This window comes from Rhinopithecus roxellana, chromosome 16 (assembly GCF_007565055.1).
Source record: "Rhinopithecus roxellana isolate Shanxi Qingling chromosome 16, ASM756505v1, whole genome shotgun sequence".
Taxonomy (NCBI): domain Eukaryota; kingdom Metazoa; phylum Chordata; class Mammalia; order Primates; family Cercopithecidae; genus Rhinopithecus; species Rhinopithecus roxellana.
In genome coordinates this window covers 73,151,098-73,174,709 of record NC_044564.1, presented here as the reverse complement: position 1 = coordinate 73,174,709, position 23,612 = coordinate 73,151,098, and the positions used below count along the sequence as shown (strand labels likewise).

At 36.8% G+C, this 23,612-nt stretch overlaps 1 protein-coding gene across 3 annotated transcripts; it reads left to right on the top strand.

Annotated features, from left to right (window-relative positions):
• Positions 1–3,854: 3,854 nt before the first annotated feature.
• KLHL9 (kelch like family member 9) lies at positions 3,855–19,615 on the top strand. Of its 3 annotated transcripts, none has more exons than XM_030919679.1 (3): positions 3,855–6,372; positions 15,234–15,331; positions 17,917–19,614. In XM_030919679.1, exon 1 carries the CDS (start codon positions 4,419–4,421, stop codon positions 6,270–6,272), a length of 1,854 nt encoding a protein of 617 aa, XP_030775539.1. In that variant the 5' UTR covers positions 3,855–4,418; the 3' UTR covers positions 6,273–6,372; positions 15,234–15,331; positions 17,917–19,614. The 3 variants fall into 3 exon arrangements, with proteins under 3 accessions (XP_030775539.1, XP_010371761.1, XP_030775540.1); XM_030919680.1 differs by having other exon boundaries at positions 4,377–6,372; positions 15,234–15,478; positions 17,917–19,615; XM_010373459.2 differs by lacking the exons at positions 15,234–15,331; positions 17,917–19,614 and adding an exon at positions 14,405–14,421.
• Positions 19,616–23,612: the final 3,997 nt, after the last annotated feature.

The window sequence follows — 23,612 nt, the reverse complement described above, 5'->3', positions numbered from 1 at the left end:
GGGAATATAGCTAACATCTGCATAAAAGGTTTATATATACTTTTAAGAGGGGCGTATAAAAGCATAATTCATAAGAACAATAAAAAGTACAATTAATGCCATAAAATGAAATCTAAATAGAATTCAGAACAGCAAGTGAAGCAAATGGAAAAACACTGTAGCTCACTAGTACTCAAAAACTATTAAACAATTATTCTTGGCCGGGCGCGGTGGCTCAAGCCTGTAATCCCAGCACTTTGGGAGGCCGAGACGGGCAGATCACGAGGTCAGGAGATCGAGACCATCCTGGCTAACATGGTGAAACCCTGTCTCTACTAAAAATACAAAAAAAAAACTAGCCGGGCGACGTGGCGGGCACCTGTAGTCCCAGCTACTCAGGAGGCTGAGGCAGGAGAATGGCGTGAACCCGGGAGGCGGAGCTTGCAGTGAGCTGAGATCCGGCCACTGCACTCCAGCCTGGGTGGCAGAGCGAAACTCCGTCTCAAAAAAAAAAAAAAAAAAAAAAAAAAAAAAAAAAAAAAAAAAAAAATTATTCTTGAAATTTTAGCTTATTAAATAAGCAGTTAGACAATATACCCTATTAAATAAAGTATTAATTTTATATGCTTTGTGCCACTATATCCATTTCCCGGAGTCAATCCTAGTTTGTAAAAAGGTTATAAAATTATATCCAATGATACAAACACACATTTTTCTCCAGGTACTACCTACTTTCTCTTCTTCCAATCACAGATAAACTTCTAAAAGAAGTTTCCATCCACTTTGTCTCCAACCTCTCCTCCTATTTACTCTAGTCAATATATTCCAATCTGGATTTTGCCAAATTAATTCTGGCAAACCAGCCCTTTCTTTTCCTAAATGTAAAACGTCATGTTTTAAACACGTTTCTTCCCTTAAACATCCTCTTATCACAATTTTCTCCTGGTTGTCCTCCTATTTTGCTCCTGGATGTCCTCCTATCATTTCATTGAAATGCCCTTTTCAGGTTCCTCACTCTGTTCACTACATTAAGATGTAAAGGTCCTCAAGATTCAGGTTTTGGTCTTCTGATTCACTACACAATTTCTGCCAGACCTCATCCATCCTCGGGCTTTCAGGAAAAAAGTATAGCCCAGCTCCCAAATGAACATCTCTAGCCATGCACTCTGTAAATTCCAGAACTGTGCATCCAATTTTCAAGGTTTACCTCCAGTTTCTGGTGATAAAAACCACTTTACTTTTGCCTATGGTGTGAGTTTATGATACAGCTGAAATTAATTGGTTGATTAATACTTTTATTTCTCTCTCAGCAAAAAGTTTCAAGAGGGCTGAAGCTGTGTTTCCTTTATTCACTTTTCTATCCCGAAAACAGTCACATATCAAGTGTTTCATACAGTGTGAATGGAATGAATGAACTGAACTTCACTTGAGGTTGCAAAACCAAACTTGGCATTGATTTATTGAGTAAGGCCAGGTATGGTGGCTTATGCCAGTAATCCCAGCAGTGTGGGAGGCTGAGATGGGAGGATTGCTTGAGGCTAGGAGTTCGAGGCTGTAGTGAGCTATGATCCTGCCACTGCACTCCAGCTTAGGTGACACAGCAAGACCTTGTTGTGTGTGTGTGTGTGTTTTAACAAACAAATGCAAGAAGATCTGAAAGTAAAACTTGAAATAATAAAGAGAATAATTTTCAAAATATAAAGTGAAGGGCTGGGTGTGGTGGCTCACGCCTGAAATCCCAGCACTTTGGGAGGCTGAGGTGGGCGGATCACGAGGTGAGGAGTTTGAGAGCAGCCTGGCCAGCATGATGAAACTCCATCTCTACTAAAAATACAAAAAATTAGCCAGGCACGGTGGCGCACACCTGTAGTTCCAGTTACTCAGGAGGCTAAGGATGGAGAACTGCTTGAACCTGGGAGGCGGAGGTTGCAGTGAGCCGAGATGGCACGACTGTACTCCAGCCTGGGTGACAGAGTGAGACTCCATCAAAACAAAACAAACAAACAAACAAAAATATATAAACTGAACACTTTTTAATGTAATTAGCACAGTGTTAAAGGTGAACATTTCATACAAGCAAAAATACTGAATACAATAAATGTAGTAGACTCAATAACTAAGTACATAGGTAAATTAATAATATCATCCATGGTGAGCTAATGCCCCTAAGAACTGGATGCTTTATCATATAGGTGCTTGACATTACCAACAAGTATTGTGACAAATTTGATTCAATCATTTCATTATGCAGGCAGAAAAGATAGTCTTTTAAAATAACTAAACATATGGGAATACAATGAAGAGTGTCTGTACAGTAATCATTTCATTAAGACACAAATCTGTTCCTAAGCTATTAATCTTACTTGCAAGTTTGATGAAAAAGAGAAGGATCTCATGACTTCTTGCTCCAACTTCCCAGGTACAGAGGCTCTATTCTTTCTTTTCCAGATAGAGACTGATTCCTTGGAAGTAGCTCTTCACAGCATTATGGAGTTGTCATGCCCCAAGAGAGCCCTTCCACCCCTAACTCATGCAACAAGTAGGGCTCCAGGACTTCCCAATGCTGATAAAATTTCAGTGAATAATTTCCCCAGGCCAGTTTCATTCCAACCAACCTCTTGTGTTGAATAGGTTGACAATCTGCTGGAGCACCTTGTGGAGGACAGTGGTAGTCTAAGCCTTCTGAATTTTGCTGCCATCCATCGGAAACAACAGAAAACATTCAAAACAGAAGAACTGTCCATCAATCGGGCACTGGTTAAATAACTTATAACAACTCTGAGGGCAACAAGAGAATTGCTTAAAAATATAAATAAGCTCTCTATAGTAATTCAGGAAGATCTTGAAGTGAAAAAAGAAAAATGCAGAACAGTGTACATGGTATGCTATCTTTTACATAAAAATGAGGAGAGTGTAATAAAAACATGACTATTCTTTCTTTGCACACGCATAAAGAACTAGAAGGACTTAAAAGACATAAACTTCAAAATTTGGAAAATGGAAGAAATTGTGTCAAAGTATATATTGATTTGTATGTCAAAATTTAAATTTACCACTAATTAAAGAAATGCAAGTTAATAAAATACACATAAAGGGAAAAGTCAGCAGAAGGGAAAGGCACAAACATTGCTCATGAGAATATTTTGGAAATACTGTCTTGGATCAGCATTTTACTAAATATTATCCATAACAGGGCTAAAATTTTGCTACCAGATTCTGTAAATTTACTACAGATTCTATAAAACAATGGAGGATAAGAAGGTACATATTCAGGAACAAACAATGGGCAAAGGAAATGTTATTGAAAAATTATGTAGCTATTTTTAAAATTGTGTAAAACAAAGGCATTTCAAGCCAAAAATTTAGACTATATCATTTACATAATAAAGTAACAATCTAGTAGAGACAAATATTTTGCCTTTGAAATTATAACAAATTTGAAAACACGAACCAAAATTGTAACTAAGGTATCTATTACATAATGTGGGATAACAATTATTGCTTTGTAGAGGAAAAAAAAAATTAAGCATCCCTGTTTCCTCTCAATTTATACAAAAGCCGCGTTTCATTGTTATTCAAATAAACAGAAGCTAGGAAGTGCAAAGTTTTAAAAAATTTATGCATCTGGGGAACGTAAGAGCTCAGATATGTGAAAAACTTACATCAAACGTGCAGCATAACATACGTGCACACATTCTGTCCTATTTGGTCCCACATACAAGGCAGATCTAGGGGGCCGGGCTGGCGCCCACCCGAGACAGTTCCTCTTCCTCAACCCCCGCCCTCCCCGCCTCCCGCACACTTCCTCCCCCTTCCGCACCCCCACACGCCCGCCCACTGACGAGCTCTGGAGGCCGCGCAGCCGCAGTAGCCGCTACGGCCGCTCCCACCCCGCGGGATCCTGGGAGTACGCTTTTCCGGAAGGAGCGGCTCGGCGTTGGGGTTAGGCCGGTATTCTAGGCCCAAGCCCAGTCCCAGGCCTGTGTTCCAGGTCCTCGCTCAAAGACAGGTCGGTGGCCGCTGCGACACTCTAGGTACAGCGGAGGGCGCAGCGGGCCGTTGCTGAGGTGCCTGGACCCGCCGCCGAGCGGGCCGTGGAGCCACAGTACGTGGCGGCGCTTCTTTGTTGCCCGAAGCGGAACTGCTGAAGGAGCGGCAGCGCAGGCCGGACGAGGTGAACCGGGTCATTTAACCGCCTTCAGGTGATGAATCATCTGTCTAATAATCAGATTTGAGGTCCACAGCCCTTTGTGGTCCTGCTACAGGGCGATTTTCAGTGGATGACTGACTGGCGTGGCCTGAGGGGTGCCGCAGTGGCTGCCTTCCCTTGATAAGGAAACGAGATTTCTGTTCTTTGTGGACACCTCGTTGCCTGTAAAACATTCCGGTTATAACTTCTTTATCCGGCTTGCATCTCTGTGCAAGAGGAAAGCTTTCACATGAAAGTGTCCCTTGGTAACGGCGAAATGGGCGTCTCTGCCCATTTGCAGCCTTGTAAGGCAGGAACCACACGCTTTTTTACCAGCAATACACACAGTTCGGTGGTGCTGCAAGGCTTTGATCAGCTTAGAATAGAAGGATTGCTTTGTGATGTGACTCTGGTACCAGGTGATGGAGATGAAATCTTCCCTGTTCACAGAGCCATGATGGCGTCTGCTAGTGATTATTTCAAAGCTATGTTCACAGGTGGAATGAAAGAACAAGATCTGATGTGCATTAAGCTTCATGGGGTGAACAAGGTTGGTCTGAAGAAAATCATTGATTTTATTTATACTGCAAAACTTTCTCTTAATATGGACAATCTTCAGGACACACTTGAAGCTGCTAGCTTTTTACAAATACTACCCGTTTTGGATTTCTGTAAAGTATTTCTTATATCAGGAGTCTCTTTAGATAACTGTGTTGAGGTTGGACGAATTGCTAACACCTACAATCTTATAGAAGTGGATAAATATGTTAATAATTTCATCCTGAAGAACTTTCCTGCCTTATTGAGTACTGGGGAGTTTCTAAAACTCCCTTTTGAACGGCTTGCCTTTGTGCTTTCCAGTAATAGTCTTAAGCACTGTACCGAACTCGAACTCTTTAAGGCAGCCTGTCGCTGGCTAAGGTTGGAAGACCCTCGGATGGATTATGCTGCGAAATTAATGAAGAATATTCGATTTCCACTGATGACACCACAGGATCTCATCAATTACGTGCAGACAGTAGATTTCATGAGAACAGACAATACCTGCGTGAATTTGCTTTTGGAAGCCAGCAATTACCAAATGATGCCATATATGCAGCCAGTGATGCAGTCAGATAGAACTGCCATTCGATCTGACTCCACTCACTTGGTTACATTAGGAGGAGTTCTGAGGCAGCAGCTGGTTGTCAGTAAAGAATTACGGATGTATGATGAAAGGGCACAAGAATGGAGATCTTTAGCCCCGATGGATGCTCCCCGTTACCAGCATGGTATTGCTGTCATTGGAAACTTTCTTTATGTAGTTGGTGGTCAAAGTAATTATGATACAAAAGGAAAAACTGCTGTTGATACAGTTTTCAGATTTGATCCTCGGTATAATAAATGGATGCAGGTTGCATCATTAAATGAAAAGCGTACATTCTTTCACTTGAGTGCCCTCAAAGGACATTTGTATGCAGTTGGTGGGCGCAGTGCAGCTGGTGAACTGGCCACAGTAGAATGTTACAACCCAAGAATGAATGAGTGGAGCTATGTTGCAAAAATGAGTGAACCCCACTATGGCCATGCTGGAACAGTATATGGAGGCTTAATGTATATTTCAGGAGGAATTACCCATGACACTTTCCAAAATGAGCTTATGTGTTTTGACCCAGATACAGATAAGTGGATGCAAAAGGCTCCAATGACTACAGTCAGAGGTCTGCATTGCATGTGTACGGTTGGAGATAAGCTCTATGTCATTGGCGGCAATCACTTCAGAGGAACAAGTGATTATGATGATGTTCTAAGCTGTGAATACTATTCACCAACCCTTGACCAGTGGACCCCAATTGCCGCCATGTTAAGAGGCCAAAGTGATGTTGGAGTTGCCGTCTTTGAAAATAAAATCTACGTTGTTGGTGGATATTCTTGGAATAATCGTTGTATGGTAGAAATTGTCCAGAAATATGACCCAGAAAAAGATGAGTGGCATAAAGTTTTTGATCTTCCCGAGTCACTTGGTGGCATTCGAGCTTGTACACTCACAGTTTTTCCACCTGAAGAAAACCCTGGGTCACCTTCTAGAGAATCACCTCTTTCAGCACCTTCAGATCATTCTTAGGTCTAAGGTGTAACACCTTTGCAGTACATCATGGGTGATCTAACACTTCTCCTTCAGTTGTATCTTCTTACAGTGATTGGTACAGTTATTAGATATAAAGGTAACTGATGTTAATCGTCTTGTTTGGCTTTTAGTATGTTTATCAAGTGGCTAACAAATGCATTCTGAAGATGTATTTAACTAGCTAGCTGTTTTAACAAATGAGAAAAAAAGATGTAGAAAAATGTTTAGATGTCTTTTTGTGATGTTATATAAAATTGTAGATGACTGTGGTAAATGTGTGATTATGTCCATTATGCTTCAAAGTCGAGTTTTCATCTTTGACTCCAAAATGTCAGAGGGAGGTCACTGTAACCTAAAATTAATGAATGGTTGCTAAGTATTAATATTAGTTACCTCCCTCTTTTCATAGTTTTTGATATGTCTGTCAACTTACTCGATTGTGTGGTTGCATTCAGAATATTTGAAGTTTCTTACGCAGAAATAATAAAAATATTAATTAGGAAAAAACAGTATAGCACCAAACCAGTATTTGGTATCTCTCTCTAGAGTGAGCAAGAGAGGGAGAAAGGAGAAAAAAATACACAATACAAACATACATGCCTACGCACATACATACATATGTATACACACACATAATTTAAAAATTGATTGGCACTTAAACGATGCTGAAATTTTTAAATTGAAGTTTTTTTCTTCCACAAAGCAGCCATTTCTATTCAAATGGGAATTCAATACCAGATAATAAATGTTTATATAGTCATACTGAATTTAGATAGATGAGGGCTGCAGCATACTAAATCAACAACCAAATTTGTCATGTGACTAAACCATTACTTCATAAGAAGCTTACATTACTTTTTTCTGCTTGTATAGTTTCTGTAGAGTACTTTTACACAGATTGGTAAAGTTCAGGTTTCAGAGAATTGTTTTTGTGCAGAAAATTTAGGTTCTTTTTTCCACCTTTTTTGGTCAGTAAAACTTAATGAAAAAAGCAAAGAAAAAATATTCTGAACAAAGCTATAGGGTTTTAAGTTCAGCCTCCCAACTTAGTCATCCTAACATGATTATTTTGCGATTTGGGGTGATTGCCCTGGTGCTGTTCCAGTCCATGTGCATCCTGAGCTGTGTGAGCTGCCTCAAGGCTATGATCTGAGCAAGCAGGAGATACATTTTCTTCTGCATCAAGTGAGGAAAAATGTGCTTTTGGCCATGTCTCAAGGACAGGACCAACTTCAGATTCCCTAAGAAGCCAGCTACAGAGCCTCTGGAACACTATGGTCTTACGAGCAGTACTAATAGCAACCTTCAGCCTCTTCAATACCAAGGGTATCCCTACTGGTTGAGAACCACATGGTAGTTTTTAATGGGACTTTTATCAGCAAATGGAGTTACAGGAATTCCCTGTAATGATTCTGAAGAGGTACTTGTCTGGAATAATTGTCTACCTGAAGAAAAAAATTTTATGTATACATATGTGTATGTACACACACACACACAAACACCCCTATACCTGGAAGATTGTCAGAGTGTAAATCAGGAACAACTTTGTTGACAATCCCATAATAAAACTCAGGAACCAAGGCAAAATGAATTGGCTTCTAGGGGTCTGAACCTTACTGTCCATACAAGTGTTGATTCATTTTAATGCTTTTTGTGATTTCTGCACTGGCAGAAATGTTCCTATTTTATATTTTTTTTAATGACTCAGTTTTTTATTACTAAAAATAGCACATTTGAGTACATTTGAAAAATATAGAAATTAGAAATTATTAACTTTATTGAATAAGCAAGAAGTGCATCTTAATCCTTTCTTGATTATTAATGAGGTTGAATATTTGTGTATTATGGATAGCTGTGTTTCTTTGATCAAATGTTCCTGTCCTTTTGCCCTTCTGTTACCTGTTGGAGTTGCTTTGTTTTTCGTATCAAGTTATAGGATCTCTTTATATAATAAATGTAATTTAACTTGCATTTGCTTGCATTTATTTCTTCCCTCAATCTATTGTAGTTTTACAATGGCAACGCTGTTAATTTTTGAGATCAAATTTGTTTTTTTCTTTTCTTTTTTTTTTTTTTGAGACAGGGTCTCACTCTGTTGTCCAGTTTGGAGTGCAGTGGCACGATCTGTGCTCACTGAAACCTCTGCCTCCCATGTTCAGGCGGTTCTCCTGCCTCAGCCTCCCGAGTAGCTGGGATTACAGGCATGTACCACCACGCCCGGCTAATTTTGTATTTTTAGTAGAGATGGAGTTAGGGGATAAATTTGATATGGTTTATTTTTTATGTAGTATTTCAGTGCTTATTCTGACCTACCAAGGTGGTACTACCCTGCTTCTATTTTGTACAAGCTGTTCCTTTTATTGAAAAAAGGTACTTTTTATTACGTCTTATGTCTGACCCTGGTGCTTCCTATTGAAATAAGTATTGCTTTACCAGGTAAACTGCTCTATCTATATCCCCCACATCCAGCTTCACACACCCTGCCTCTCATTCGTTTACTTTCCCATATTCTGCAGTTGACAGTTCTCTTGGTATCATGCAGGTAGCTGACTAATGCTATGCTAATACAGGTTGAGTAGCCCTAATCCAAAAATCCAAAATGCTCCAAAATTTAAAACTTTTTGAGGGCCAACAGGATGCCACAAATAGAAAATTCCACACCAGACCTCATGTGACAGTTTATACTCAAAACACAGTGAAGACTTTTTTGCTTCATGCACAACATTATTAAGCCTATTATATATAATTACCTTCAGACTATGTGTATAAAACATATGTGAAATATAACTGAAGTTTTAAGTAATATTGTTTAGACTTGGGTCCCTCCCCCAGGATACATCATGTACATGCAAATATTCCAAAATCCAAAACACTTCTAGTCCCAAGCATTTCAGATAAGGGATATTCAACTTGTACTACTCATTAAACCTGGAGTTCGTTATAGAGAGAAATTTTAGGTGGTTGAAATGATTAAATAGAAAGATTTATTTTCATAAGCTGGTAATTTTTTAAAGAAAGTTCAGACTGAAAAAATATTTAGAGGATAAAAACTAAAAGCACATAAAGCACTCTGTTAACGTTTCTTGTTTTAGTTTTTCTGGTAAGTATTCAAAAATTAACATTTGCTAGCTTTTTTGGTGTGTCTATTATAGAAAGTACAGGAAAATAAAAGCAAACAAGTAATTATCAGTGATTCCACATGCTGAAGACAGTTTCTATTAATACTGAGTATACTATATATATACATACATATGTGCATGCATTTGTCAAATATTTTTCAAATATGCCAGACCTTAGGCTAAAAGCTGGATAATGAAAACAAATCCACCTTCCAAAGACAGACTCCTATTATGACGTTATCTTATTTTTTAAAAGCTGTGTATATTAAAAAATTGTAAGGTTTTTTTTTCTAATTATCAAATGCACATGTATTTAGAAAAACAGATTCCATTTTTACTCAGATAAATCCAGATTTAAATTTCCTTCCCACTTGCCAACAGTAATATTTATGTAGTTGGCCTGCAAAGCAAACACATTTCACTCATGTTCAGATTTTTGTAATCAAAAGTTATTTTGTTCTCACTATAAAGGCAGTAAACTCCTACCGGACATTTTTAAACTACATAAATATACCATAAAGAGAAAAAATGTGCCATCCCCAGCTCAACTGATTATAAACAATTGCTGAAGCATCGTGGGGTAAGTTTAACTCTCTAAAACTTCAGCTTTGTCATACATCTATCAGGTTGGGTGTGGTCAATAATAATTATATCAGATTTGTAAGGAAATAATATAAAGCGATTAGCATAAGATATGCACAGAAGCAGTCAGTGAATGATAGTTGTTACTAACAAAGTTGGGATTTTATAATTTTTGGCTTTTGCTTCATCTTAATGATTTCCAGACTATTTGAAAGTGTTCAGTGTCTATACTAATTTCATTCCATGAACATGCCAAATTATTCCATTTCCTTATGTGTAGATATTTAAATGTCTACCATAAATTTTCACCATAATCAAGATGTAATATTCTTACATAAAACTTTGCCCATATCTACTACCCGATGATAAATGTTAAGTAAAATCTGAATCATATAGTGTTAACTTTTTTAGGGTCTTAAAATGTATTTCCAGGATTATACCAATATGCATTGTTAGCGGAACTGTGTCCAGTAACTATTTCAAAGGAAATCTTTGCAGTTCTAGTTATTTTACTGTTTGGATTTACATATCTTTAATTACTACTTACAATTTCTTGTTTATTGAGCATGTGTATTTTTCTTTTCTTTTCTTTTCTTTTTTTTTTTTTTTGAGACGGAGTCTTGCTCTGTCGCCGGAGCTGGAGTGCAGTGGCCGGATCTCAGCTCACTGCAAGCTCCGCCTCCCGGGTTTACACCATTCTCCTGCCTCAGCCTCCGGAGTAGCTGGGACTACAGGCGCCCGCCACCTCGCCCGGCTAGTTTTTTGTATTTTTAGTAGAGACGGGGTTTCACCGTGTTAGCCAGGATGGCGAGCATGTGTATTTTTCATACATAAATCATTTGCTCCTATCTTTTGCTTTAATTGTCCTCTTTGCTATAAATCCTTTTTTATACTCTATACTTTTTAATTCAATTTAATGTGATCAAATATGTTCATCTCTTTTGTATGTTGACCTTTTGGTGATATTTTTGTTTTTTTAATTTGGTGTGTGTGTGTAGTGGTGGTGGTGATTACATAGTACTGATGTGGTATTACTTGTTCTTGGTCCTATAGCTCTATAGCTTTGTGATTACTAGTTCTTGACATGTTAGGGTGGCATCTACTGCTTGTCTCCTGTTCAAGTAGCTTTTCTTTCTAGTTAAAATGAGGATGAGTTTTTCCTTAAAATTAATAAAATTTCCTTTTTATATTAAGATTAATCATTCTTTTTTTTTTTTTTTTTTTTTTTGAGCTGGAGTCTCACTATGTTGACCTGGCTGGTCTGGAACTCCTAGCCTCCAGTGATCCTCCTATTTCGGGCTCCCAAAGGGCTAGAATTACAGGTGTGAGCCACTGCACCTGGCTATATTAAGATTAATCTTTATTCTCTTATTTACAGAAAGGATTTGCCCACTTGTTTTCTGTGAGCCAAAAAACCAGTTTTTTTCCTTTGTAACATAGCCAAATTAGTTTTTTTTTTTGTCATTTTTTAATGCTTTCTTGAATATTTTTTTTTATCATTAGGTGGTATAATTATCCCAGTATTTTATGTTGTTATTATTGATACAACTTTCTACCAAACTTTTGGCATAAAATCTAATGTATTTTTTTAAATTATCCAATTTTTCCTTAACTACTTTTTGAGTATCAGCAGTTCAGTAGAATTGCTGAATTTTTATGCTTTTAAAAAAATCATATAAAATGTTTATCAATTTAGAGTATTTTTCTTCACTTCCAATGATCTTTTTTCAAGTGGAGTCTTTGAAATATACGTGTGTGTGTGTGTTTGTATTTCTGCTTTGAATGGAATTTTGTTATGTTATATTCTGAACTCTTGGTAGAAGTAGGAAATACGTGGTTTTAGCATAATGGTTTTCTGTCTACCGACTCTTATTGATTCTTCAGTTTTTTGGGTCAATTCTCATATTTTCACCTGAAGTAACCATTATCTGCATATTACAAAAGGCAATTTCATATTATTTGTTTAATATGAAACATTAAAGCATGGTTCATACTTCCAGCAAAATTATAGTAGTGACCAAGGAATTGTGTGTTATGTGTAGTTTTAATAGGGGTAATTCTAGTTTTAGAATTCCTTTGTTACAGGGAAATATCCTTGATCTTGTTCATGAAGTTCCTCATTAATTAGGAGTCTTAAAAAAATTAGGGTTGTATATCTTCATTACAAAATGATTTCTGTACCAGCTGATCCAAATTTTTCTTAGTACCATCCATGGGCTGAAGGAAAGGCTATTTCTTGGCTATGTGAACAGTGTATCATTACCCATTTCTTCATTTATTTAGTAAAATTTGTTGAGATGACAATTTAATTTTTCTCACGTCAAATACTGAAGAAGAGTCTGTTTTTTAATTGTTTTCAACTTGGGTTAGAAAGCACTCTTATATATCGATGAGTGCATTGTCAATTGGTATACAGTTTAGAATGCAATTTGGCAAAAGCAGTAAAATGATCTTTCAAGTTTCATGCTTTTTGGACAGTAAGCATATTTCTAGAATTAATAAGTGACAGAAAATAAGCCAGAAATAGTCATCGCAGCATTATACTATTTGCTTCCTAATATCACCACACTAGACCTTCCATTAAAATGTTTTTAAATGGATTTTTAAAGATTCTTCCCACCTTAATTTTGATACTTTATCTACATCCTCTAGTATTCAATTGTTGAGCATATATTTAAATGACTGGATGATGATTAGAATAAAAGACTTAGATATCCATTAAGGATGACTGAACACATAACAGAACTGTTGAATTGTGTACCTGAGCCAGATGCACTAGTACACAGAATAGGTAGTTCCTCTGTAACAGTCTCAGAGCGGCTGCTTTCCAGGGGCTAATGTTATTTTGCCATCTACTGGTTGAAATTAAAAGTCTTTGTTTAGCTAGATTACAGAAAATATATCTCCTTTATCAAAACAACAGTAATAACAAAACCCAGAAATTTTTATAGCACATGTGAAAGTTCAAAGTTGGCAGCTTATATAAATTACATAAGTGAATATTAAAAACCTTTGGTAATTTTTTGGTGCATGGTAGATCAAAGAGAAGAATTTTTTTTATATTACTTAAAAATACAGATTTAAATAGCTATGACCTTTATTTTATTTATAAATTCATATACATTGAATTTTAAAATCTACAACATTTCATCTGGATTCTAAGCATTCATACCCACTACTTGGTTTTTCCTTTGAGTGGATTCCCCATACCATTTTTATTTTTAGTTTTTAGCAGATAGCCTCGTCACAAAGACATGTGTAGAATAAATCTTTTCAACAGCAGAAAGGATGTATTATGTATTATATCCAGTTATAAGTAAATATGACAGCCTCATAATATTTAAGAAATTTTTATATTGGTTTGCTTGTGTGGGTATGAGGATCAAATCATGACTGCCATAGCCACATAATTTTCACCCGGCCAGCCAGAGACAAATATACCTAAGCATATACATGTGTTTGATGTAAAATAGCTTTTGGACCAGCTGATCCAAATTTTTCTTAGTGCCATCCATGGGCTCAAAGAAAGCCTATTTCTTGACTATGTGAACAGTAAGAATGGCATCAACTACCTATTTCCTCATTCTCCATGTTATTGTCTCAGAACAAAATATTCTTATACACCAAGCATTTTTCCCTCAAGATGGATGTGTATAACAGGTGACCTCTTAATAGTGCCTCCTGAAGGATATCAAGAGTGCACATATCTTTTCTACATAGAACTGAAGGAGCAAGATTCAATTTCATGCAATCTTAGCTCAAGATGTGTATAAAGCTGTTGACAGCAACCAAGTAACCTAAACTTCAGAAGTTTCGTTGTCTAGAGCACCTTCTCCAATTGTAAGTCCAAAGAGTATGTCTAGCTCTTTACTGGTCCATCTTCAAAAAGGCTATTACAATACAGCCTTACAATCTCTTATAATGGAACTTTATCATTTTTTGCTCATTTCACCCAAGTGCCAGTCAACAGAGTACATGTTTGTGTGTGGTGGGGATGGGAGGCAGGTCTAACTTCTACTGATTCAAACAGCTTTGTCTTACTTAAGGAGTATACTTTATCACTTAGAGTCAAAAAATTCTTCTAGCCAGGAATTAGTGATCCATTAAAACTTATTTCTAATTCATGTTAAATCATGAACCAAAACATACTCAATATAAAAACCTAATTTAAGTCAGTGTAATGTTTATTTCTTCATACTTCATTTCTACATACTAAGCAGTGTTTACTTCAATTATTTATTACTCTCTCCATCCTTCTCCAGATAAGAAAATCACAGATTTCACAAAACCTTTCATATATGCATATACATATACTTGAAGGCATCAGTTAAAGATTAAGGAAAAAGTTTTTGTTTTGCTTTTGTTGTTGTTTTTGTTGTTGTTGTTGCTGTTTGTTTTTTGAGATGGAGTTTCACTCTTGTCACCCAGGCTGGAGTATAGTGGCATGATCTCGGCTCACTGCAGTCTCCACCTCCCAGGTTCAAGCGATTCTCCTGCCTCAGCCTCCGGAGTAGCTGGCATTACAGGCGCCTGCCACCACCCCTGGCTAATTTTTGTATTTTTAGTAGAGACGGAGTTTCACCATGTTAGCCAGGCTGGTCTCAAACTACTGACCTCAGATGATCCACCCGCCTGGGCCTCCCACAGTGTTGTGATTACAGGCGTGAGCTGTCGCCCCCAGCCAGAAAAACAGTTTTCTAATTTTCAAGGCTGACTCTACATTAATAATCCCTCCCATGCCCTGGACTAGCTGTACTTTATCCTGCAAGGGGAATAAATTATGGATTCCGTTGGTATGTCTATTTTGTTCACTTCTTGGGCTGCAGTATCGACACTTCCCATTCACCATTACCACTTACCTAGTAGATAGTCTAGCCACTTACAACAGGTTCATGACTACAATTTGGGAATGCCTCTCTGAGACCAAGGAGATCCATTGAAACTCAGACCCCAAATCCAATGTCACTTTCCTTTTGCTATCTGTAGTTTCATCACTATCATAACCATGCCTACTCATTATCTGTAAAACACTCTTTCTACATTAAGGGATACTCTCACATTATGAATTCTAGTTGTGGTTGTTTTAAAATATATTCACAAATTTTCTCATATTCTTTTCTTTCCTCCTTTTGACTTATGTGTTGGATGTAGTGATTCCCATCTAATGAATACAATGAAACAATGGTGTTTAAATTATAGACTAGGTCATAAAAAATTGTGCACTTCCTCCATGTTTATCTCTTATCACTTCCTCCAGTACAGGCCAGCTGCCATGTTGTGAGCACATACCACATAGCTCGATGGAGAGGCCCACGTGACTGTGATGAAGAGCTGAGACTCCCTATCAGTGGCCATGTGAGTGACCCATGTTAGAAACAGATCTGCCAGCCCAAATAGAGCCTTCAGACAACTGCAGCCCCAGCTGGCATCTTGACTGCAACTCATGAGAGATTCTAGCCCACCGAAGCTGCTCTTGAATTATTGATTCACAAAAACTGTTAGGTAATAAATGTGTGTTGTTTTAAACCACTGAGTTTTTTATTAATTAATTATGTATCAATGGAAAACCAAATCACCAATGCAGGCAAGATAATGTACATTTCAAGCCTCCCTTGTAGATAGGACATGGGCACCAAGAAAGACTTGCCAATCTGGAGCACCTGCATGAGCTTTTGATCCTAAAGTGTCCACAAGAAGATATAGGCTCTGCATGGTGTTTCTGTGTTTGTTGGCTGAGTTGTTGACTTTCTATGGTGGAAGGTTCAGGTTTTAGGAAAAGAAACGGCATCAGAGAATGGAAGTTCTGTCTAGTTCTTACTAGAGCAGCATCATCAACAGTGGGTTTTTACATCTGGACAGTTCTCTGGTTTAATTTTTGATATTTTTGTCTGGAGGCTTAGTCTATAGCTTGTTTCTATGGCATCCCAAAAATTCAGCAAGCATCTTAACACCTCTGTTTAGTCATCAGTCTTACATTCAGCTTTACTCTTTACTACAACCTAATAAATACCTTCCAAACCTGTTACCTATCTCATTGGGTACAATAACTATGCCCTAGTGGGTCCACTTCCCACCTTTCTCACCAGTATGTGCAAGCAAACCCCAACCCAGTTTTCAAAGGGCAGCTGTAAGAGTTTTCTAATATGTATTTGTTGACATCAATTCATTGCTTAAAACATCTCGATATTTCTAATTATCATTTCTGTGAATCATACTCCCATAATTGCTTGCAAAGCCTTTTACAATGCAACACCTCTTCCTATTCTAACTTCTGCTTTCTCCCTCCCTCCCTTCTACCTCTATATATTTCTAAACCTTCTTCACTGTTTGCTCCTGCATGTGCCCTCTGGCCACTACACATTCACATCTGCTGTTCCCTGTTTCTGACCCTTTGAACATCCCACATTTACTTGGTTAACTCCCACAGGTCCTTGAGATGCCAGCTTAGCAGTTACTTCTCCTGGATACTTTCCCTGACAGAAACAAGTCCCACATGCTTCCAGAATCTGGTACTTGCCCTGTCACAGTCATTAGCATTACTTTAATTAAATGCTCACTTGCCCACATCCCACCAGACTGGAAACTCTGTCATTCCCTGAAAGCAGAGAATGTGTCTACTTTTTTTCATTGTAACTGGCACCATCCACAGAGCCAGCAAATAAAAGGTATTTGCTACTTATTTGAAGTTTCAAGGTGGATGATTCTATATTTCACTTTAGTTTCCAGTTCATGCAACCGCTGAAACTGAATCAACAGTCATCAGCTATGACTTCTCTAAGAAAGCATAAGTAAAACTGAATTCACTTCAGCTGGTATAATCTATTATAGTGAATTGTTCATCTCCTTCATGGCCCTAGGATTCCTACCTACCTACTTATTGTTTAGAACTGTCTTCTCAGGAAGAGTGCGCCACTAAAGAAAGTAAAGTCTTTATTTAACTTACCAATATATTCACAATGACAAGTAAATTGCCTGGAGCAGAGATATTTAAAACGATTTATGAATAAATGGAATTAATGTTCCTTTTGGATTTGAAAGCAGATTAAAGATTTAAGGGCACTTTGTGTCTCTTTGAGGGTTTGAGTAAGACCGGACTTTTACTGTAAAGATTTAAGTACCCTCTCCATCCCCATCAAACAAAAGAAACCAGAAGGCAAAGCTGACCATATTTATAAACAATAAATTTTGAAAATACAGCAATTATCGTTGGAAACATTTTAATTATTACGAGCTAAAAATGTAATTTCTCCCTATTCAAAAGTACAATTTTGCCAGGTGCAGTGGCTCATGCCTGCAACCCCAACATTTGGGAAGCTAAGGTGAGTGGATAACTTGAGGTCAGGAATTTGAGACCAGCCTGGCCAACATGGCAAAAACCCATCTCTACTAAAAATACAAAAATTAGCTGGGCATGGTGGTGCATGCCTGTAATCCCAGCTACTTGGAAAGCTGAGGCATGAGAATCACTTGAACTCAGGAGGCGGAGGTTGCAGTGAGCCGACATTCTGCCACTGCACTCCAGCCTGGGTGACAGAGTGAGACTCTGTCAAAAACAAACAACAAAAAAGTACAATTTCTTCTTGTTGAAACACAGTCTTACAAAAATGACTCAATACATTGAAAAATGAAGCAGAAAGTCTTCTAATTGAAAGAATATTTACAAGCTTGAAGCCACATAATCAGTAGATGAGACCCAATTGACTGATACTGGGTCTAAATATAAGTTTCCTTTCCAACCTCCTGGGATTTCCGATGAGCCTATTAACACAGAAAAGGCGTTTATTGATTTTCCTTTCTTAATTTGCAGTCTGACAGTGTCCCAGGCACAACAGATGTGTCCTTTCTTTCTCACATAGAGACTGATTCCTTGTGAATACTTCTTCACAGCCAGGCTGGAATTCTCCTGCTCAAGGTCTCTTTGATTTTCTATACCCAAACAGGTCTCCAGAAATTCTAGCTACTGATCAAGCCCAGTGAAGAATTTCAGTTCTTTGTGCTGAAAACGTTGGAGATTTGCTGGATCATCTGCTGGATCATCTCATGAAGAACATTGGTGGCCTGAGCCTTTTGGAATTTGGTGCCATTCAGCTGCTCCAGGAGAAAATTAAAAACATTCTTGTTCTTCAGACAGGAAGAAAAGAAAGATTCTCCCAGTTTGGTGCAGAACTTTGAAGGTCACCTATTTATGGCAGCCCATGGCTCTGGGCTAGGCCACAACTAAGGGTGCAGAGAGAACTGCAGAATATCATCCTCAGTGTCACTAGGGAAGAGTTTGGCAGGGTCATTGGTGGGATGCAGCTGGCTAGGTCATTTGAGTCTTTACCCGCCTGTCTCAGCACTTTCTTGTGAGATTCTTACATAACCAGATTAGGATTTTCAGTTTTTGTACTTATCTCAACTTTATTTCCACTTTGTTCACCTTCTCTTCTATTTACGGGTCTCAGATAATGTCATGACCTCAACACTTCTTTTGTATTATGACAATGGAAATTAAACACACTCAGAAAATGGCAGAACTCTCAATCTAATAGGATATACCCATCCAAATGAGACTCAATGTTGAAATAAAAACCTATCTGAGTCTCAATCTGTGTCTCTTTTAAAATTCTAATAATGGTGCTTAGAGGTTTCATCTTGGACATTTTTACTTCTTAAACTGCACTGAAATACATGTTTCCTCACTTCTCTGCATTTCACTTTTAATGAACTAATACACTAGATTTGATTTCTTCCACCTTTCTTTACAAGAGCCACAGCTCATAATCTGTAGATAACGGTGGCATAAAACTTGAAAACCCAGGGTTAAGTCTTCCAGTTGTTTTTATTCTGTCACTAAAAATGTCTTTGCTGCATATATGTGACAGACAATAGGCTTGGCAATTTGGATTAAGAGATAAGTAAAACAGGATGATAACTACCCTCCATGGATTCAAAAATGGCATTTAAGACATGATTGTGATTAATTAAACACTAGCATGCTCAGTGCAGCCAAGAGGAAGAACTAAAAGCTAATAAAGAGGGAAATTGGGAGGCAGCAGAAACTGCCACTTTCTGACAAAATCTGTGGCTCCTGGGAGCTTAAACAACATCAGGTTTTCGTTTCCTCTTCTACAAAATTGAGACAGTTTTAATAGTTGTCACACAGGAAATTGAAAAGATTAAATAAAGTTTGCAAATTACTGGCTGAAAATCTGAACATGGTAAATGATAGTTACCTTTAATTTCAATGTAATAAATAGCATAATCCTGTGTATAGTCCACATTTCACCAAATCCAGACAAGAGAAGCTTTGATTGCAGCTCCCCTGACATTCCTGAGCTCTAACACGTTGATGTCCCTCATATGGAAACTCTAGGAAAGGGGACTGTAAAACTGAAGGAGTAGAGCCCAGGTTCCCATTGTCAGAGTAGTGCCTTGCACAGAAGAAAAATTGTACAGCCCCCGTGAAGCTTGTTCCAGGGAACCAGTGTCTCAGCAAGTTGTGACAGAAAACGGCTGCTCTGTGAATAGTATAAATAAATAAAATAATCCCTTTTCTCAGATTCAGATAGTTTCAAATCACCATTGATGATTATTTTTAGGCACAAGTAAAAAATATTTTGTAAACCATTTTCCCAGTCTTTACAACTCTTTAATTCAACCCTAAAAGAAAAAGGTAATTTGAAACTAATTGAATATAGTATTATATAGTTACCTATAGATATATACAGAATATACACTTACATATTTATACATATTTAAATATATATAAATAAGTAAATATTGTAATCAGTATTTATGTTATAATTCCATATAAAGTACATATTGACGCATATATATTAAAATATACAAATGTTTACATATTTTTATACATTATATTTACATATGGATTTTTAAATGTACAAAAACATATATAAGATATATAAATATATATTCTTTTTTTTTTGAGGCAAAGTCTCACTCTTTTGTTCAGGCTGGAGTGCAGTGGTGCTGTCATACCTCACTACATCCTCAAACTCCTGGGCCCAAGTGATCCTCCCACCTTGGCCTCCCAAATAGCTGAGACTACAGGTGTGAACTACCTCACCTGGCTAATGTTTTATTTTTTGGTAGAGATGGTGTCTCCTGTTGACCAAGCTGGTAAATCCTGGCTGCAAGCAATCCTCCTGCCTTGGTCATCTAAAGTGCTGGCATTATAGACTTGAGCCACCACACCAGGCCTATATATTTTTTATGTATATTTAAAAACATATGCTTAAATTATGTATACTTTTGTATTTAATAATATACAAATTTAATATATTTTAATATGTTAAGTATAATTTAATAAGCATATATTAAATTATATGATATTGTCAAAGTGTATATAATACTTAAAGCTGTATATACTTAAGTATACATAATTATATTTGCACATATTAAATACAAAATACATAATCTAAAAATGTAATATATGTTTAATATAAGTATATAAACTTACATAAAATTTAAGTGTATATAAGCATATATATACATACATATATTTCTGGAGGGAGGAGGATTGGAAATGGGACTGTCTTGATTTTCAGCCATGGAAAACCACAATACTAAATTGAAAAAGCAAAAGAGAATATAGTCATGTATAAAGAATGAAAACATTTCCAGGCAAAAAATGTGGCCAAGGACTCAAATTGCAAAATCTTGGTTTATCTACCTGAAATGGCATTCTGAATACTACATTCCATATTTTGGAAATCAAACTGAAATGGACGCTACTATCACATGTAAAATGGATGGTGATAACAAGGTCATTCATATTTTCTGTGTATGATGAGAACATAGAAATAATTACAGGATAAGGATAGGTAACTATCACGTCTAAGACACACCAAAAAATGAAAGGCTGAAGTCAAACTTTGCTCCAATTCTATGCTCATTTTTGCCAAATTACTTCCCACCTGTGCAAACACTTTTTTTTCCAACCCTTTTTCTTTAGTTCTATCCAGGTATTGCCCATCATATCAGCTCTGTTTCTCAAAGCAAGTAGGTAAAATTAACACAGCAGTAAACTCTGCTGGCCTACAACATAAAAGGTATCAAACAGCTGGCAAGTCAAGTGACTCAGAGCCTTTTCACATCTCAGTCCTCCTACTCTAATGCACTGGACTCTCCTCATTTCTCCAGAAGCGCTGCCGTTTTCTCCTTTAGTCCCTCTAGTGAGCCCTTCTAGATGTGGTCTCCCTGAGCTCTGAGACTTAGCTTATTGGTTTCATTCTTACTTAGCTCATGTCTCTAGCCTTGTCATGACTTAGTCTTACTTAGGCTTGTGCCAAACAGAAATCAAAAGCCTTATGGATATTTGAACAAAAGGGTAGACATATGCTGAGCTTTTCAAGGAGCTACTTATTAATATATTACTAGGGTGAACAGAGTTTTACAAGTACATTTAAGTTTATGAAGATACATTCTCAAGAAGACAAAACTAGTATATAACATATGTAAGTAAATTGAGGCCTTTCTTAATCATAATGCAGCATTCCAGGCATAAGCAAATGAAGGAGAGGAAAAGGAGATGAAAAGAAGGACAATGCCATGCTTTAGGCGGGACTGGACTTAGAAAATATTGATCAGAGTCTAGAAATCAGCTTTAGCATTTATGGCCAGAAATATTCCAGAAAGCATGTAAGAGCTGAGGATTGAGAGTCTAATTTTCTGGATTCCAGCTGTGGCTTCACAACTCAATAGCTCCCTGTGCTTCTGGGTTTTTCTTTTGTAAATGGGGAAAATAGTGCAACCTATCACTATCTACTTTCGTTACTGATACCTCTAGCGACTAAATAGGGCTGGGTACATAGTAAATATTCAATAAATATGAAAAATGAGGGTATTCCTCATTAGATAAAATTAGGGTAGATTTTGTCAGTGCTAAGAACAATATCTGATTGATAAGAAGCACTAAACAATTTAGCTACTTACTATTCTTTTTATTAATGTTATTTTTAGTATCTTTATTAAGTTTAGGGAAGTTTCCTTTGATATCATCTATTCCCTTTCTTCTTATTAATATTAAAGCTATGACAAGAAAAATGTTGATCTTCTGAGTTTATCTACTGGTGCAAAAATTAATTATTAGGGGTGCAAACAAATAGTAGATATTACAATGGCTTATGACCCTTCAAAGCTCCCCTCTAACAAAACCTTATCTCTTAGTACTTATGTTCTTTCATTGGATTTTCTAGTGTATCACATGAAGATCATTGACACCAGGGGAGAACTTGATGCAATTACACTTGTCCATTCTTCAGAGAGAATATTGTGCTTTCACAAATTTGCCTTTTTTGTGTACAACGTCTTGTGTGTGGTGTGTCTACCACAACTGTCAGTTAAGGCTGAATTCACCAAAACACCCACTGGAACAGTAATGATTACTTCTCTTCAAGCCCATTTCCATATGCTACCTTTGATCTACATCCTTTTTATAATTTTGCTTCTGCTCCTTCCCATCCCTTAATGTCCATCTTGCCTGGGCTGAATGTAGCTAAGTTACATTTTGTCATTTTTTTCTCCAGTGGGATATTGTTGCCATTCTTACATTTTCATCATATTAACTTATATGTTTGTTTTCTTTTTGTCCCCATTAATTGGGATGCAAAAAGCAACAACTTTGATTCCTATAAAAAAGGAAATGAGAAAGATATATGGTGTCTTACATGTTATATAGAACAACTGTACTGTCCATTTATACTATTTACATACCATTATTGATATTTAGAAGAAAGATGAGATGTTTTTAAACTCAGTTAGGATTGGAATGTCTCAATGGAAATTTGAGACTTTAATGTCAATAAATTATTTTTAACCAATTGAAGTTTTCTTGATTGTGTACTGTCATTAGGGATGAAATTGCTCCCAAAGCTGCAAAAATTAATTCCTGGGGTTGTGAAAAAGTCATATATATTACAATGGCTTACGATACTTCAAAGCTTACCTCTAGCAAATCATGACTCTTTATTACTTATTTTCTTTCATTTGGGTTTTCTTGTGTATCTCATGAACAGCATTGACATTGAGTTCAGGGAAGATACACAAAATGAATGCAAGACCAGAGCTACCAACCTATGTGGAATAGATGGCTGCCATTAGTGGACTTTCTCTCCATTATTTGCTCAATCCCAAAGTTATACCACGAGATGTGTTCTCCATTGGCATATGGGCTGCTATTGGCTATCTTACTGATGTAGGTTATGTTTGATCCTCAGTGCTTCTGAATGTGTGATAGACTTTGAGAATAAAATTATTTAATTCTACTGAAGTTATTCAATACATCAATACTTAAGTCAAGGGCTGAAAAAAATTTGATTATACCTAGATGAATATCTAGCAGCCAGTCAAGTTTTAAATTATTTTCTGTATGAAGTAGAATTAAAAGTTACATATACTACAAATAAATATTGAGAAAATTATTTCATTATAAATAATTTTTAGCAGTTTTGAAATAATTTAAAGTGTTATATTGGTATTATATATTTTTATAGACTGCAACTTTGTATATATAAATTATTCAATAATACTTATATCAGTAAATAAATTATACTAAAGGTTACTTAGAAAATTAAATTTTAAGGATTCAAGTTAAATGTCAGTAGCTTTAAAATTCAACTTTTAGCTTAAAGTTTTT

Excerpts from the sequence above, each read along its gene's own strand:
- KLHL9 (XM_030919680.1), top strand. The coding sequence starts at position 4,419 with ATGAAAGTGTCCCTTGGTAACGGCGAAATGGGCGTCTCTGCCCATTTG.